At 51.0% G+C, this 18,801-nt stretch overlaps 1 protein-coding gene across 3 annotated transcripts in view; it reads right to left on the reverse strand.

Moving 5' to 3' along the window:
- Window positions 1–18,801, reverse strand: part of PPARGC1B (PPARG coactivator 1 beta) — a 116,420-nt gene that overhangs the window by 4,900 nt on the left and 92,719 nt on the right. For 2 of the 3 annotated variants that reach the window (XR_009053148.1, XR_009053149.1), the window contains exons 8-11: window positions 17,610–18,408; window positions 14,384–14,459; window positions 12,247–12,368; window positions 8,655–8,809 (exon numbers count right to left, since the gene is read on the reverse strand). Coding sequence is in view for 1 of the 3 variants with exons in the window: in XM_057731234.1 (XP_057587217.1) it covers window positions 7,599–7,699; window positions 8,655–8,809; window positions 12,247–12,368; window positions 14,384–14,459; window positions 17,610–18,408 (1,253 nt within the window). In the remaining 2 variants the exon portion in view is untranslated. Of the gene's footprint in view, window positions 1–66; window positions 7,700–8,654; window positions 8,810–12,246; window positions 12,369–14,383; window positions 14,460–17,609; window positions 18,409–18,801 lie in introns of those variants that run through there. The other variant, XM_057731234.1, reaches the window with a different exon arrangement.

The raw sequence follows: 18,801 nt of genomic DNA on the forward strand, positions 1-18,801 counted from the left end.
CGCGACCCTCAACGAGCACGTAGGACCAGTAAAGAAAGACACACCTGGGCAGGGCTGTGAGTGGTATTTTCTTTTTAATCTCCATAGTGTATTTGTTAAGTTTATTTATAAGCAGATCACTTCACTATTTACAGTACATGAGCATAGAGATTCTACAGTTTTTGTGATGTAAACAAGAACTCCACAGTGGGAGTTTGAGAAAAGAAGCCAGTTCTGAACTATTTACAGACGTTAAAATAGAACTTTATACTCACGGAATAATAATACATAGAGCAATTTGGTTAAATTATCTATGAAACTATAGAATCTGACAATGTACAAATACAGGAAAACATTTTCTCATTTAGAAGGTAAGACAGATAAATCACACCAGAAATAAAATGGGAACAATGACAACCACAATAATTAAAAGCAAAGAAGTCTTCTTCCTTGCCGCTCACGGATAAAGTATTTATATAAATAAGGACACAACCCAACAAAATGGAAAAAATATATAAAAAATCCTCTACCAATTAAAAAAAATAGCAAAACTAAAAACTTGATTCTCAATCATTAGCAGTGTCCTTTAAAAAATTAAAATTTAGCTTTCTATTATAAATAACAAAGCAGATGTGTCCCTCTGTGTAGGTGAAATTCTTGCACCTTTCTCAAGAAATGCATCAATGTAATTCCACACACACACACACACAGGCGTGCACACGTGCAGACACACACACACACACACAGGTGTGCACATGTGCAGACACACACACACACACACACACACACACACAGCCTTGCGCTCACACACCCCAGGCTGTAGTTACCTTGTTGAGCTTCCTAATAAATAATGCCCCCTACGGTAGTACCCCTGGGGATGCCCAAACCTCACAAGGTTAGCCATTCCCTGGTTTGACCCTGTCACAGAGCCAGGGAAAGCCCTGGCTTCCTATTGCTCAGAATTCTCTAGGCTGCATGGTCACACCAAGAGAAAAGAATTTGAGTCCAAGACTTGGAAATGCTGGAAGGGACCATAGGGACCACCTTGCCCAGTCAATTAAGGCTAGCTACAGACACTGTTTCTTTAGAAACTTGGGGTTGGGAGAGGAATCTTGTGTTGGTTTCAACATTAGCAGCTGCCTCTGGAAGAAGCAAATGCTCCAAGCCAATGCTAATACCATGGCACAAGGAGGTGAAGGGGGTGGCTGTGAATTTCCGGAGCAGACTGCACCGAGCCAGACTCCTGGATGGTTATCTTCCCCAGAAACCTTTTGGAAATCCAAGTGGTCTACTTCCCTGGTCCACTGACCACCCTGAGTGCACACCCCTTGAGATTTCCAACCTCTTTCCATTGGAATCAGAACATTCTTCAAGAAACAAAGTTGGGAGTAGTTTATGACTTTTTATTCCTAACACAAAAACATTTGACAAGATTTTTAAATACAAAATACAAAAAACAAACAAACAAAATCTGTTTGGCTATTCAGTGGATCATATCAAAGGCCATGGCTAGGCCCCCCACAGAATCCTCTCACTCAACCTCTCTGCTTGTCCTGAGGGTCCAGTGGGGGCCACAGAGCAGAGGTTCACTTAACAAGGTCAGCAGCTGGGCTGCCTGTATTGCAGTTATAGTAAACCCCTCCTGGGCACCTGGGCACAGGGTCCACTTCTGTCTCCACTGCCCACCGGATAGCTAGTGTATTACTTCTCAGTCTGCATGGTTGCTTCTGGGGCTTCCGACTGGTGTTACACTGCGCTCTCAACACACAGACAGTTCGCTCATGTCCTTGCACTCCATTCCCAAAGTTGGTGCTGGACAGCAAGGTGGCCAAAAGGATTTATTTGCCTTCCATCTGGCTAGCTGGTGGATATAGTCTTTGGCCACTAGATGGCGACCAGACATTGATAAGGCAGAGTGCTGAGGTGGAAGCTGACCAATGCCTTCAAAAGTCACCCAGGAGCAAGGCTGGCAAAGTGAAAAAGGAGGCTTGGAGGATCCTGACAAAACGTACAGCACAGAGGGGGTTCTAGCAACGCCCTTTTGAGGCGTTGTTGCACAGCCCAGGGACTGACCACCTACAAAACCCTATTTTCCGAGCCCCTGGTTTGGTCAGTTGGATTTCTGTGCTGCTTCTGAATGTGCAAGGCATTCTGATGAAACGGAGTATCCGAAAATCTGTCCCCGAGTCTTGAAGCCTCAGTCACCGCTGCTATACCATTAAAGAAACAAAAAAACAAAAGCTGCCCTAAACATACGCAGTGTGATCCGTGCCTCCTGTCGCCCCATATGTTTTACAATCATTTGAAAGAAATGTGTGAAAAGTGCCTAAGTTAAGCTGTTTTGAAAAAACAAGTGTATTGCTAGTATTGTCTGAGAGCAAGAGAGAAACAGCCAAGTGGTCACAACATTCAGATTGAAAGCTGTTCGGTGGGGATGATTGAAGAGGCTAATGTGAGATTGGACATTGCCACCTAGCCAAGCTCGGGTTTAACTTCTCACCACCCCCACCAGAAACTATGGCTTAGATATGTCCTGGGGAGCTGGCCTCCTCGTATACGGTAACTCGGCCAGGACCACGTGGGCTTGAATCCACTGCCGGTTGGTTACCTTGCAGAGAACTCTCCCCCCAGGACAAGAGCTGGGCACAGGCAGAGAATGGAATCGGTTTCATGGGTTAGCGATGGATTCCACATGCTCCAGGATGGGAATCTGAGCCTATCAGAGGCAAAAGGGACCTTAGTGCCAATTCCATCCAATATTCCCATTTGTAAATGAGGAAACAGAGGCCCAAGATCACATAGTAAGTAAGAAACTTTGGGTTTCTCACTTTGAGATGGCTTATAGATAAATGACTTACTCTGCAAACCCATTTCAATCAGCTGTGCTGTTTTCAGTTTTGTTTTCTTTCTTTTTTCTTTCCTTTTTTCCTTTTTTTTTTTTTTAACAAAAATAGGTACCAAGATGGAAAAGCACCACTGCATTTTTAGGGCTGGCCTTAGGATGGGCTCTTCTGCGACTGATGTCTAGGGGGGTATCTCTACTGTCTCCTCCCTCACCAGCCCTTTTCTGATCTCTGTCCCAGTCCCTAGGAGGATACCTCACACAGCCCACGGAGATCCATATTTGCCAGTGTAGAAACATGGAGCCAGGCTGAGTGCTGTGGTTTTCTCAAAGTGCTTTTATTGGTTCAATGCAAAGTCAGCCTCTGCCTACTTCCTGGATGTTCTACAGCTGGCTCCCATTGGCCCTCCACCCCATGTCTGTTTTGGACCACGGGCATCTCTATGCATGAGGGTTTCCCAGCTCCCAAGCTCTCCCTCCATTTACCCTGTACTCCTGGACTCAGCAGACAGCTCTGGAGCCCATCTATGTGTGCAAACATCTCAGGGACTTGGGGACCAGCTTAAACATATTGCACATAAGCACTAACAGGTTTCCTTCTGCCCCAATGGGAAGGATCCCTCTTCTTTGGCCATTGAAACCATTAGGTTCACTTTATTTGCTACTGTACATTCAATTTCTTTCCTTGGTTTGTATCTGAGGACAACTGCTAAATCTCAAAAGGTAAGAAAATACTGCAATTTTGACATGAGTCAGATCAACAAATCTTTTGGGGTTGATTCTGCTTCACAGTTGGGATGTCCCATCTCTCAAGCTGCAGGCTCAGCTGTCATTTCAACTGAACCCGAGGCCTGGGATCGGGTTCCAAGCTGTCCATGCAGGAGGACTGCACTGTCATACCTTCCCTGCCCCCTCAGCATGCATATTGCATATGCCTAGAAGAAATCACTCTCTGAACATCAACAAGCACAGGCTTTAGGCAAGAAAGATTCCTTCTTATTGCGTCTCTTCCCACTTCAGGACCTGGGTACTGAGTCTTTGCAGCTCAGAGCCTTCATCCTTTCCTTCTCCCACCTTGGAGACCCCAAAGCCCTGCCTCTCTCCTGAGCACATTCGACAGGCAAGGCTGTGAGAACTCACAGCAGATGCAGACACCAGATGGGTGTTTTGTGTCTCAAAAAAGTGTTCTGGCTGGGGGACAAAGCGTGATGGGGGAAGGGGGATTGGGGCCTTAGCTGCACTCCATCCACTCATATTCTTTACCTCTTTGATGCATTTTCCTTCGGTAACCAGAGCCCCCGAGAGTGAGGATTCTGATTCAGCCTTGTACCGACTGAGGAAGGAGATGGAAGAATTCCACTTAGTGTTTAGATCAGACATATTTGGAAAACACCAGCACGGCACAGAGATGGACAGTACAACCTGCCTTGTGTGGGCGGCTACCAACACAGTCTACTGTAAGCTTTTATGGCAATCACATGTAAACATGATCGAGAGCAAATACTAGGACAGAGCTACAGTGAGATGGTTGCCAACAGCAGCTGCTCCCTCTGGGTTACTTCCTTAATTTGGTGGGAAAGAGACCGAGGTTGACTAGTTTTCCTGGAGAGAACTTCCAGTCTCCTTGGTAAATAATACACAGCACCGAATGAGTCTTTCGGATGGAGGTTGTCTGCAGGGTTGGTCAATTTTAGAACTTGTAGTATTTTATGTATGGGATGGTGAGAAGAAATGCTTGATGCCCTTGGCAGGCACCCTCTCCCATCAGCAGGCCCCAGCCCCGACCTTAGGCATATCACATCCCAGTACTACACTCAGATCTCTGCTCTGCTCAAGGGCCAATGTCTAACTACCTTCAAGTGTCTTGTAGTAATCTGAAGTGAAAGGACAGCTTCTGCTGACCCAGAAGAGGGGAGAGACTTGCCTTTCACTAAAAATCTGCATTTCTTTACCGTAAGGTACCATCTGCCCATGGTAGAACCTTTGGCCTAGTGCAATCAAGGAAGAAGCAAATAGGAGGGCCTTAGAGATCATCTAGTCCAACTCCTAGCACACCAAGGCTCAGGGAGAGGAAGGGACTCAGTGACTTATCAAAGTCACAAAGTTAGTTCTGGGCAGAGCCAGGACTGAACCCAGCCCTCCAGGCTCTGGACATAGAGTTCTTTTCTATCGGTTTCCACGGGATGAAATCTCAGTTTACTTCTTGGTGCGAATCAGGATTTAGGGGAGGTATCAGGTAGCTTAAAATTCTATTCCATTCCATTCTATTCCATAACCATTTATTGTGTGCCTACTGTATGCTAGGCAGTGAACAGCTATAAAAGGAATTTAGAATGTTCAGGTCCGTGCTTTGCAAAGTCCCCTTTTTGGTCCATCCTCATAAATCCTGCCTTCCCCAAACACGTTCCTGTCTACTATTCCCCTTGGCCCCCACCCCCAAGTGGGACTGTGTCCGAGTAGTATTGGGAGCCCTGTGCCAAGGAATGGCTTTAGGGGAATTTTCTCTCATAGATCAGGACATGACAGGGATGGGCCAGCATGAAACCCAGCCACCAGTTAGTTCTGTATAACAGACACCGTTCAAAGATTAGACCACGATGTCAAATAGGTTAAACTCTGATCAACTAGTAATAGCTGCTCAGAGCACTGTGTTGAGGATTCTAATAGCGTGACAAAGCTCAAAGAACATGAGTGCTGTGGTTGATTAGTTATGTCTGCTACTGGCCAAGAACAAGGGAGTAGTGGCCTATGTGCTACGTATTTGCTAGATACCACCTTAGGAGAAGCTACAACTATCAGAGCTGTCAGGGACCTTAGAGATCAGCTTGCCTAATTCTCCCCCTCAGCCCATTTCACAGAAAAAAAAAGTTGGGGCCCAGAGAGGTGAAGTGACTTGATATATAGGAACTCAGACTCCCTGTTCCATTTAATGCCTGTCTCCTCCAACCTTCCCTGCGGGCTTGGAGTATGCTCACCTCTCAGGAGAGGTTCATCAGCCCAGTTAACCTACTGAGGTAATTAAGAATCTTAAAAACCAACCAACCAACCAACCAACCCCAACCCCATAACTACCCATTACCAAAGAACTAGGCCTGGCATTAATAGTAAATTAAATCACCTTGTTTAGTTAAACGAGTCAAGTTCAGACTTTTTTTAAGCAGCAGGACCTTTTTTCTTTTCTTTTCTTTTCTTTTCTTTTCTTTTAAATACAAGAATTTCCCAAGGGACCCTGATGTGTGAAAGAGACCAAGTTGGAGCTGCTCTGTCTGAAGCAGAAGCAATGTGCTCTTATCCTGCCCGGCTATGCTCTCCCTCACAGATGGCCCCTAAGACACCCGCAGAACATTCAAGCTGGGCATGGCTTTGACATCACCCAAGAACACAAATTTTAAAGTAAACCCCAACGAGAATGTTTTCTAAGTCAGAAAGGAGCTTGGAGATTGTCTTATCTGTTCCCATCCCCCATGTCTCCCTCTTGCTCCCCCTGCCCCATGCCACCAAAACAATTTTACAGATGAGGAAAAGGGAAGTCAAGCTGAAGGAGGATGGGCTGGTGGCTTCCCAGATCACTTCTCTGTGTCACTCCAGGTGTGCCACTGAAGCTCTGATGGCGTGTCCCTGAAGCTCTGATGGCGTGTCCACAGTTATAAGCAAACCACGGGACCCCTTGGATCAAGACTGGCGCCAGAGCCTGAGCTTGCCCAATGCTGATAAGGCAGCCACTGACTTACCACCCACCTCCCCATATGAGCCTGGAAGTGTCTAGCCTGTAGTCCTTTTTAGCTGAACCCACCTCTACCAGTCCTTGGAACTTTGCCTCTTTACCCCAGGACAGGCCTGGGCTGGGCCGCTGTTCTGTAGTCTCACTGGTTCGTGGGACCCTGGGCAAGTCATTTCACCTCTTGGGGTACTGCCTGCCTCACCTGGAAAATGGGAATAACGCAGCTCACCCCACCTTCCTTCCAAGGTCCGTGAGGATCTGAGTGCTCACGGCCAGGCACAAACTCTTAAGCGTGAGCTGGGCACCAGGTGAGGGCTCTGACTGTACATGGACCCATACTTGCTCAAGGAGAGACAAGGCAGCGCTCGGCAGAAGAGGCCCAGAAGCCTCTCTCCACCGCTCCTGTGTGTGGCTGTATGCCACACCTCCCCGGCAACCAGGCTCCTGGCCACCCAGCACCTTTGGGGTGTTCTGGCAAAGGGAGCAGTGCAGCTCAGTGGCAAACACCTCACGACAGTGCATAGTTAAAAAATCAAGGAAGCAATACAGTAACCCCAGGTACAGTACCTCTGAGCCATAAATACATTGTTTTAAGGATATACTTTTTTTTCTTCAATTACAAATGAGTTTATAATCCTGATTCTATTCACGAGTAACAACTTCATCATCACACACTAGAGACAAGAAATGGTACGGTGAACACAGCGGCACGTCTACGAGGGGACGTCGGTTGGGGAGGAAGGGGAGGTGGGTGACGGACCCAGCGTCTGGAGTGCACCCAGGACACCCCGGCGGAAGCGAGGACGCTAACGTGGCAGTGGAACATCAACACCATGGAAACTCACAGACAGAAGCAGCTTTGTTCAATGTAAACATTGATTTTTTTTTAAAAGGACCGCAGTTCCGAGTCTCTCTCTCTCTCTCATTCTCTCTCTCTCTCTCTCTCACGCGCTCGCTTTCTCTCCTTCTCATATACTTATTTTCTTTGAAAACGTAAACATATTGGAAGGGCCTTGTCTGAGGTATTGAGGTATTCCTCGAAGGTTAAGGCTGTTATCAGTGCAGGCTCTGCTGGGCCTCCTTCAGTAAGCTGTCAAAATCCATGGCTTCGTACTTGGTTTTCACTGATGCAGGCAGGGCCTCTTCTGAATTAGAATCTGGGCGGGGGTGGAGTCAGTGAGAGGGTAAGCAACTCAGAAAGGCCAACCAGCCAGAAAGTCTGCCACCAGGGCCAGCCCCAGGGAGCGGGTGCGGCCCGAGGCCTCAGAGAGCACTGGGCAGAGGGCAGCGGCTCTGCCGTCCTGCTGGGACACCTCTGCCGTGTCAGCAGTGTCTCAGGGCCTCGGCCGCCCTGGTTGTAGGATAGGGAGGCCTGCACCAGAGCCCCCCAGAGCTCCTTTCCACTTCTGACAGCCTCTAATCCTACGTCCCCCAACAGGTTCTTGCCCATTGGGAAACCAGTGCGGAGGTCGCATCAGGCAGCCAACGAAACTACGAATCCCTCGGTGCACGGCCAGGGACCTGGGTCCCCACGGGGCACACGCAGTCAGGGGCACTGCCTGGCCGGGAACCTCCAGGTTCAGCCCCGCACTGCGGAGGCTGCAGCAGCCTCTCCCCTACAAAGAGCTCTCTCCTGATTGCACTTTGTCCTTCTTCACCGCCTTGTCCCCAGATGGTGAGGGCCTGGTGACAATACTGTTTCACTGTGGCCCATTAACAGACAAGGCTGCTGCCTGTCGGGGCCACCATGGATGCCCCTCAAGGGGACAGGGCAGCTCCTGGCCCTGTGAGGTCAAAGAGACGGTAGCCACGGTCCTGCCCGCTGACTGTGAACACGGGACTGGACCTTCCAAGAGGCCACAAGAGGCTTCATCTCTGGGGAGCAGTCCCAGCTACCCAGGGGACTGCTACCCTACAGGACAAGATGGACCAGAAGCCAGAAGTAAAACAAGAGGGCAGCCTCCAGGCCAAGTGGCTGCCAAAGTATACCCACCAGCACAGGGGAGCCTGGGTGTGGAGCCGTGTCCAGAGGGGGCTTTAGGTTTCAATAAAGGAGGTCACTGCCCCTGACACTTTGGGTCTGACTGGGACACACAGGGCCTGCGTACTCACCGTAGTCGGTGTAGCGGGGCCAGCAGAAGTGCTGGAGCCCCCCGTAGCTCAGCTGCAAGGAGGGCTCGCTGCGCTTCCGCAGGGCGGCACCATTCCTCAGAGAGAGGGCGGCGTGCTCAGAACACCGGTAGGTGATGAAGCCGTACTTCTCACCTCTGGGGGGAGAGGACAAGGGGACCACGTCACTGGGCCAGGTCAGCTGACACTGTCAGACCACCTGCTACTAGGTGAGGAGCGGAAAGCCACGAGGACTCTCTAACTGTGTCGCATGGCCCCTCAATAGACATGATAACAGGGACTTCCCTGGTGGTCTAGTGGTTAAGAATCAGCCTTCTGGGACTTCCTAGGTGGTGCAGTGCTTGGGAATCTGCCTGCCCACGCAGGGGACATGGGTTCAATCCCTGCTCCAGGAAGATCCCACATGCCATGGAGCAGCTAGGCCCGTGTGCCACAACCGCTGAGCCTGCGCTCTAGAGTCTGCAAGCCACAACTACTGAGCCTGCGTGCTGCAATTACTGGAGCCCGTGCTCCACAACAAGAGAAGCCACTACAATAAGAAGTCCACCCACCACAACAAAGAGTAGCCCCCACTCACCACAACTAGAGAAAGCCTGTGTGCAGCAAAGAAGACCCAAGGTAGCCAATTAATTAATGAATTAATTAATTAAAAAAAAAGAATCAGCCTTCCAATGCAGGGACGCAGGTTCAATCCCTGGTCGGGGAACTAAGATCCCACGTGTCGTGGGGCAACTCAGCTTGCGTGCTCTAGAGCCCACACGCCTCAATGAAAGATCCCGCATGCCGCAACTAAGATCCGATGCAGCCAAATAAATATTAAAAAAATAAAACAGACATGATGACACTCACTGGGCTCACCTCCACAACGGAGTAATAACAAGAGCAGGCGATTTACTGCAGGTTTGCCCGGGGCTGGCCACCACCTATTGCCTCACACATCTTCAGACCCCCCGTGACTGGGGACTGCTGTCATCTCCCCCTCCGGGATGAGGAAACAAGCTCTGAGTTCACAGTTTGCCCAAAGACGGGTGTCAGAGCAGGGAATTAACCTCGGGCCTCCCGCCAGGAAAGCGGATGCTCTTCACACGCCCCTCTATTGACCTCACGATTCCCATTTTCTAGAATCGGCCACACCTACGCCCCCATCCTACCAGCAGTGCACCCTTCAAAGCCAGCCTCAGCCACCCCTTCTTGGCTGCTCACTTGGCCTCCCCTTCCCTAAGAGCGCTGGTACTCCATACACATCTCATCCTTCATGGGGCTCAGCATCCACTCCCCCTCCTCTCACAACAGCACCCTGTGCTCAGCTGGGCTCAAGGTGCCAGGGTAAGGCACAATGGTGGCCCTCCTTGGCCACAGTGATTTGTTTGAGGATGAACCTGTCACCCAAAGCAGAACCCCAAAGACTCCATCCCAGCTCTTTGCTGGAACTGTGAGGACACGCCTGCTTCCCTGAGTAGGAGATAAGCTTAGAGCTGGAGACAGCCACTTTGCTACCATGAGGGAAGCCTGCCTGAGACAGATGCCAAGGTAAGGGGGACCTAAAGTCAGTTCTACCCCCAACTCATCAGTTCCACAAACAAGAAGACCTCGCTGTCTGCGATATACTATCCTGCCACGCAGCACAGGCCTACTGACAACAGGTGCCTCATACACACTTAACTGAATCACGTTTCCTGACACCTCTCTGAACCAGGCTAAAGGTGGAGCCCTTTTCACTCTTTAAATGTCTGAGATTCATGCGTGCTTTCTTATAAAAAAATATTTATTTTAGTTAGTTAGTTAGTTTTGGGCTGTGTTGGGTCTTCGTTGCTGCACGCGGGCTTTCTGTAGCTGGCGGTGAGCAGGGGCTACGCTCTGTGGCAGCGCACTGGTTTCCCATTGTGGTGGCTTCTCTTGTTGCGGAGCACGGGCTCTAGGTACATGGGCTTCAGTAGTTGTGGCGCATGGGCTTAGTTGCTCCGCAGCATGTGGGATCTTCCCGGACCCGGGATCGAGTCCATGTCCCTGGATTGGCAGGCAGATTCTTAACCACTGCGCCACCAGGGAAGCCCCTCATGTATGCTTTTTAAATCTTAACAAATTCACCTTTCTCCTTAGAGATGAATTTGCTTGCTTTGTTTTTACATCTTATCTTCATTTGAGATCCTGCAGACCTCAGAGAACTTCAAACAGTTCTATTTGTGTAACGACTTTTTAAAAAAATTATGATAAAAACACATAAAATTTACCATTTTTATTATTTTTAGGTGTACAGTTCAGCTGTGTTAAGTATACATTGTGTTAACTTAGACATTGTGCAATGGATCTTTTTCATCTTGCAAAACTGAAACTCTGTACCCATTAAACAACTCTCTATACCCTCTTTTCCCAGCCCCTGGCCGCCACCATTCCGTTTCTACGAATTTGACTACTTCAGATCCCTCATGTAAGTGGAATCACACAGTACTTGTCTTTTTGTGACTGGCTTATTTCACTCAGCATAATGTCCTCAAGGTTCACCCATGCTGTAGCATGTGACAGGACTGATTCCTTCCCTTTTTAAGGCTGACTAATATTCCACTGCATGCACATACATTTCATTTATCCATTCATCTGTCAGCAGACACTTGGGCTGTTCTCACCTCTTGGCTATCGTGAACAACAGTGCTATGGACGTGGATGTGCAAATATCTCTTCAGGATCGTGCTTCCAATTCTTTTGATTATATACCCAGAAGAGGAATTGCTGGATCAAATAGTAACTCTATGTTTAATTTTTTTAAGGAGATGCCCTACCGTTTTCCACAGTGGCTGTACCTTTCACATTCCCACCCACAGTGCACAAGGGTTCCAACTTCTCCACATTCTCACTTATTTTCTGTAGCCAACCTAAGGGATGTGAGATGTGTAATGATTCTTATGCAGAAACTATTTTCTCACTGAAGTTTTAAAAAATTATTATTAAATTACAATTTTAAAAACTTAGTTTGCAAGTGTAATGGCAGATACTTTAAATTATTTCAAAACTGACAAAGTTTTGACATCTAAGTTGCGCAACCTATTCTTGCAGATCCCCTGACAGATGGAACACTGCTTCCCTGGGTGAGTGAGACACCAGGGCTGCAGCTGCAGAGGAACAGAGGATGGAGAAGCATGGGGGTTGCGGGAAGTAAGACTGCAATGCAAGCGTGCCTTCAGCCACCAGGAGCTTTTTGCGGCCCTGTACCAGGTCCAGGATGGAGAAACAGAAGCTGCCACAGGGGCTGCAGTTCTGGGCTCTGCCACTGACCAGCCGCTCAGTTAACTTGTCTGAGCTCCCCAGAAAGGACAGCAATGGAAAGATTGCATACGTCACCGGCAAGTTGGCAAGTTTAAGTAAGAGAATGCACGGAAATCGCCTCACACGTCAGTGCACTGTCAGTACGTGTTTGCTGCTGTTACTGGGTTGCACGATGGTTACTAGTCCTTCCTCCTCCTGCGCTGGTGGTAGATTTCTTCTGCAAATCTTCTCGGGCATCTTTTATATTTCCAGCCCTGTACTGGAACCTCTGCGCCCACCCCCTGCTCCCCTCCCCTGCGAGAGCCTGACTCACCTCTTACTTCTCGTGAGCACCTGGCACTCCACAATCTCACCAAACACTTCGAAGCGCCTCTTCAGTTCCCGGGAACTCATGTCGCTGGAGAGATTTCGAACGTATACCACGCGGCCTTCGCCCTGCCCGAGGGGGACACAGAGGGACCTGTCATCACTGCCTGGCTTCCTAGAGCCCCTTGGTGTCGGGCTCCCATGGGGTCCTCGTCCCCAGTCCATGTCACCTGGCTAAGCAAGCGACACCAGCTGGGGCTGGAGTCGGAGAGAGGACGATGACGGTCGCTAACCCAGAGGACCTGCCTTGTGGGAGGCGGGGCTGTTAAGCATCACATGCGGAAGTGGCCCCGAAGGAAGCAACTGTTTACTTGAATGGAGTGAGCAGAGACTGGGCAGAGACAGGGCAAGGAGCCATCACTATCGACGTAACTGCTCACTGCGTAGCTTCTATCTTTGTTTTAAGTGTGACTTTTTCTGGTGGGGGGGGAGGTCTGAAGATGGTAACAGGCGAGCACTGGGGGCCAGGTCACTACAGATGAGAGTGGGCCGGGAGGAAAGCAATGGGACAGTGGCATAAGGCTTGGAGCCACCGTTATCCTTGGTTTTGCCAGGGTGCTGCGTAGACACTGTAACCAAGAGGTCACCTTCAGATGCGCTTGGTGCCAGGCCCCTAGAACAGCCCAGTAGGGGGAGGGGGGAGGGGAAGCCCAGCTGGAACCTCCCTTCCTCCTCTGCCATCTGTGATTGGATGTTAAAGCCACCACTATCACAAGAGTGGCCCTGATTTGCTGGAGAAACTCCAGCTGTGAGCCTGTGGGCAAAACCACTAGGTTCTGGTTTATACAGGCTTCCTCCTGAACAGGTTAAGGCCAGTGATTCTCCAGCCACCCCCTTCTGCACCACAGAGGGCAGGGAGGAAAGCACGGGTCCACGGTCCACAGCAGGGCACTGCTGTACAGTCACGGGAACTGTGCACGTTCCCTAGGATGGCCTAGGTTCAGCTCTGTGTAAGAATGCCCTCCCCCAGCACCTTGAATTCACAGGGCTCTTTCCTGCCTCTGCCCCTCTGTCCTCCTAAACCTTTGCTTGGTTAGTCCCTCTCATCCCTTGGAGCCCAGCTCCTTGAAGATGCCCCTCCCAGATGGCCATGTAAATACATCCTCCCCACCAGTCAAAACATGACTGTTTCAGACATTTTAGTCATGACGTGATTAATTTCACAGCGTACCTCCCAATCTGTAATTACAGTGTTTATTGCTTTGTTTATCAGTCTGTTGTCTCCCTTCTAGCCCAACCATGGGAGTGGGGACCTTGTTTGTCTTGTTCACTGTTGCCATCCAGCGCCTAGAACAGGGCCGGGCATGTCACAACTGCTGAACACATGGATTCCACGAAGACGCTCCAGGTGGTTTTAAGTACCTGCTTGTAGACAGCTGCGTGCGTAGCCCTGGGGCATGCATACCTCATGTCCCCTGCCCTGAAGCACCATGCTCTGGGGGTGGGTGGTAAGGGGTGGGGCGTGAACAATCCAGTGAGAGTCTGTCTGTCTGTTCATGCTTCTGTCTTCCCTTCCCTTCCCTCCTTTCTAGCGATACGGAGGGGCTTACCCCCGCTCCCTGCTGCAACTTCCTGATGAATTTTCCCTACGGGGTGCTTTGCAGTGGGTCCACCAGGGACAGCCTGGCCTCTGGACTAACTCTGGGGGAATATCAAGGAGGCAGGCTGGGAAGAAGGGACAGGCTCTCTTGGTCCCTTTGCCCCGATCACGCCAGGGGACGCTGTGTACAGACGCGTCAACGGAGGCTCAGGGAAGCTGGGGGAGCAGCTGACGGTCGCACAGAAGTGGAAGCAGGGCTGGCTCTACTCCCCCAATCACCGTCTGCCCCCTGGGCCCTGTCAAGCCTCTGATGCTGAGCCCTAAATCCTCACCAACTGTATGCCTCCCAGCCAGTCCCTTGGCTGCATTTTGCATGGTGCCACCTTTGATGTCCTTTGCTGATCTTTGTGCTTTTGTAATGAGAGAAATATAACCATCGCCCGCAGTTGACCTCAAAGAGCTTCAGGTCTATGAAGCTCTAGCACTTCCTGATGCCCCTGCTCATCCCCATTCACTCCGGGCTCTGGGGCCCCAAATCACTTACAATGGCCTTTTCCCGCCGCTTCCTGGCGTGCCGGACGCTGGGCGTTCCGTCTGAACACGACCCTCTGCTCTCACACCTGTTGGTGAACAAGCAAAGCAGAGGCACTCACTCTCAGCAGGGACCACGGCAAGGCGGGAGGAGGACTTGCTCGGGGAGGCAAGGATGCTTCTTCAGCTTTTCAGGACTCGTTGTTGAGGGCAGAACTGTGAGAACGCCCTCCTGCGGGAGCCCAGCTTTCCCCCTCAGCGGTGACCACCCAGGGCCACAAGTGGGTCTGAGCATGTGACCAACACATGCCTTCTGCCAGCTTCTCGGCTAAGATTGCTCAGAACCACCACATTGCTAATCATAACCCTTGTGAAGCTTTCTATGCCATTGAGGGTGGAAAGGCCCTTGCACTTCATTATGGTATTTGACCTGATGAAAAAAAAACATCCTCTGAGCTCTCATGTTTTCCCCATTTTCCAGATGAAAACCCTGAGGCTCAGGTTCAATATGAAATTTGCCCAAAGCTAAAAAGTGGGGAAGCCAGAGCTAGTGGGAGGTCTGCTGATTCTAGACCCACTGCTCTTCCTCCAGTGGTTGGTGCCTGGCCAAGTGGCAACCCCAGTCGTCAGAGCCCCCACATCGGGGGCAGCCAGCGGGCTAATCCGCTCGGGTGCACAGCCTGAGAGGCTCCGGGGTGCTGCACGCCTACGCCCTCCTGTCTGTCTGCACACAGCCCTCTCCTCTCGATGGCCAGGCTGCTGGAGCGGCAGGAGCATGGCGTGTGAGGCATGGGCGAGTGCCAACTCTGCCACACACTGCATCCTTGGGAATACAGCAGAGGATGCGAGCAGGGGCTCCCGCGTCCGACAGTGTTCCAATGCGGACTCCACCACCTCCCTGCTGGTGACTTTGGGCTGGCTACTTAAGCCCCCTTGGCTCCAGTTCTTCATCTGTAAACTAGGGAGAATCAGTTGCATTTGCCTCCTCAGCCATTTGGGAGGATCGAACCAGAACATGCCCGTAAGTGCTTAGCTCAGGAAAGGCTCAATACTTGCTGGCTATATTTTCCTATTGAACCTCTTTGAGCCTCAGCTTCCTCACCTACAAAATGGGGATAAGAAGCAGACACGCCCTCCACGTGCATCTGTGAAGCTCAAACAGGGTAACAGAAAGGGATGTGACTGCAAACTTTAAAGTGCTGTGCGATAACAGGATCATCATGCATTTGCAACAGAATTGGCAGTTTCCCCCCATGAAGAGCTGAGAGGGAATGGAAGGTGCCGTAGGGCTTGTAACACCAGCTCAAAGTGCTTCCTGTTACTGATGTTTGGTAGCAGAAGCACAAGTAAAGAAATGTTGGTCTGGTTAAGGCTGATGACTAGTTTACCAGGCCTACCAGCCACCAAGCTCCGCCAGGCATCTGAGCAGGAACCACATTAACCAATTAACTTTCTGCAGCAGCGGAGAAAACCAACCCTGAACTTGGCCCAAAAGGAAGCAGAGGAAAAGGAGAATCCATGGGAGTTTCAAGACAGCCTCCAACTCTTTGCAGGCAAGCCCATGGGTTCAGGCCCTGAACAGGTCAGGAGGGGAAGGAGGCCGAGAAGCTCCAGCTCCGATCTCGGGGGATGCACTTCAACAGGAGGAAGACCTTAGTAGCTTCTGAGCAGATGCTGCAGAGGAAACTGCCTAACGTGAACACAGGTGGGCTAGCTCACAGCGACCCCTGGGGAAAGGAGATTGGAGCTGCAAGGAGGGCTCCGAGAGGTCCGCCGGAAGACAGCTCTCACTGACTGTCCTGGCTTATTACACAGAAGGGCTTTTGGAGCAATTGCTCAACGTGAGTTCATTCTGAGGGACAGACAGTTCAGGGCTTCGGGGAGTCCACAAATCCCCTAAAATGGAATGCTCAGTTAGATGTCTACACACATTTTAATGGGGAAAGGAGGCTTTGCTTTTAATCAGATTTTCAGTTAAAAGCCACTAGTATAGATAAGTAAATATAAAGCAGAATTTTTCTAAGAAAAGGTTATCTATTACCTCAATTTTGCTTCTCAGAGTATGGCCCTCTGGCAATGTCATCATTACCTGGGAACTCGCTAGAAATGCAAATCCTCCACCCCCACCCCCAGACCTACAAAACCAGACACTCAGGAGGCAGGCCCAGCCATCTGCGCGGTAGCAAGGCCTCCGGGTGACTCGGCCGCGCTGCTCTGGACCCAAGAGCACCATCTGGTGGTCACTCAGGTGCATCTCGGGCAGAGGGTTTGGGACCCCGCACCCACCCTCCTCAAGCCTCCCCCAGGAAGAGACAGGTCCTGCTGTGACGAGGGAGAGAAGCAACCCGTCTCCACCAAAATATGCCAGACTTCCATTCTTTCTGCCCAGCTCCCCACGGAATTCTGGACTGGCTCCTCCTATAGTCCGGTTCAGTGAGCAAAGATGGTACAGGCAAACAGGCTCACGACACGTCATCTCTGTGTGAAGGTAAAAAAGAGCTCCCACTGGGGCGGCTGACTGCAGGAAGACCCTGCACAGCTCAGCAGCACCGAGAAATGGGAATAAACCTTATCACTGCCTTAAAGCGGGTATTTTTTTTCTTTTAGAACACAGATTAGGATTATGCTAATCTTTCTTTCACGTGTGAACGGCACTTAGGTATTACACTGTGTGGGTCTGTTGACCCTTGAACAGCATGCATTTGAACTCCGTGGATCCACTTACACTGGGATTTTTTTCGACAGTAAATACTACAGTACCACCCTGTCAGCAGTTGTTGAATCTGTGGATACACAGGGACCTCAAATAAGGAGGGCTGACTATAAATGACATGGGATTTTTGCCAGTGGGGAGGATTGGTGCTCCTAATCCTTGCCTTGTTCAAGAGTTAACTGTTTACACAGAAACCTGCGCATTTTACAAATATAAAAGCTGAAACAGATGAATAAGCGGCAAGTGCATTTAGATATAAGGCCACAAAAGGCCAGAAGGTGGGTTTTCTTCCTCCCCCGAGGCTAGGAGATCTGGGCCACTCCTGACTGCCACACAGCAGGCTTTGCTTGGATACAGGACCTGCCCACAACTCCCCAAGGAGTCCACCTCCAGGGCCTCTGACCAGGACACAGGCCACACAGGGGGAGACAACCCTAGTTTCAGGGCTCCTCTCTGCCTGACACCCCGCAACTGAGGGGTCCTCAGCAGCCCGCCATCCATCCCAAGGCCACCTGCCCATCCATACCTGAAGGTCCTTCGTGTGGCTGGTGACCGGGAGCAGCAGGATGAGGAGCCAGAGCTGGAGCGGCTGCGAGAACAGAGCTGCCGACGGGCCTTGCTTGGGGGGCTCTGGTAGGGGCAGTGGTCAGAGCGAGGGGGACTGACCCCTGAGTCCTCTTCTTCATCGTCCTCCTCCTCCTCGTCTTCCTCCTCCAGGGGGAAGCTGCTCTCTCCACCGCTGCTGCTGCTGTCCTCAAAGACAGTGTCATATGCGGGGCTCTTGCAGGAGGCCAGGTCTTCGTCCTCCAAGGCCGTCTCCAGGAGTCCAAAGTGCTTGGTGAGGCTGGCGCGGATCTCGTGGTCTCTCAGCAGCGTACTGTCCTTAGTGGGGACACCGACGTCACAGCGCCTGCCTTCCTCTCTGCCAGCGGCCTGTGCCTCAGCCCGCAGGCCCCCTTGCCGGGGCCAGTCCTCAAGGTGGATCCCAGACGGCTCCCAAGACCTCAGCACCTTCCTCTGCAGGGCGCCGTCTGGCTTGAGCACCTGGCAGTAGTCGTGGTCTCCAAAGGAGCAGGAGAAGGGGCGCTTCTGACCGGCCTGGGAGGCTGGCTGGGCTGTGGCATGCCGCAGGCGGGACAGCAGCTCGCTCCGCTCTGGGTGCTTCTTTGGCAGCTTGTGGGCAGCCTCTGCGGCGGCCCCGAGCTGGCGGCTCTCCGGGCTAGGGAGGCTGGGAGCTATGTCTTTGCCTGGGCTGTGCTTGATGCCTGGCTTGAAGGGGTCCTCCTCTGTGGGCTTGTACGGAGGCGTGGTGGGCGGAGTGAGTCCTACCCAAGCAAGAGAAAAAACACGTGAGGTAGAGACAGATCACGTCTCCAAGGGACACGGAGACACTAGTTTGGGATGGCAGAGAAGCAGCATTTATGTCACCATTCCCCAGACCCAATGGATGGCAGGCATCACTAGCTGATCCCTGCACTGCTGACTGAGTCTGGATGTAGCCTGGGACTCCTTCTCACATAGGCCGTCAACAATTTTTCAGAGCTGGCAAGTGATGAAATCCATTTGCCATCCCTTCTGTAGCCTGGCAATGGTAGACAAAGCCTCCAGGTTATCCAAGGGAGATCTCTCTTCCTGCTCCACATCCAGTCATTCCATAAAGCCCTCCCAACTGGTTGTCCCAAATGCCTCTGAAGTCTCCCAGGGTATAGAGGGGGCAG

This window comes from Hippopotamus amphibius, chromosome 1 (assembly GCF_030028045.1).
Source record: "Hippopotamus amphibius kiboko isolate mHipAmp2 chromosome 1, mHipAmp2.hap2, whole genome shotgun sequence".
NCBI classification, from domain to species: Eukaryota; Metazoa; Chordata; class Mammalia; order Artiodactyla; family Hippopotamidae; genus Hippopotamus; species Hippopotamus amphibius.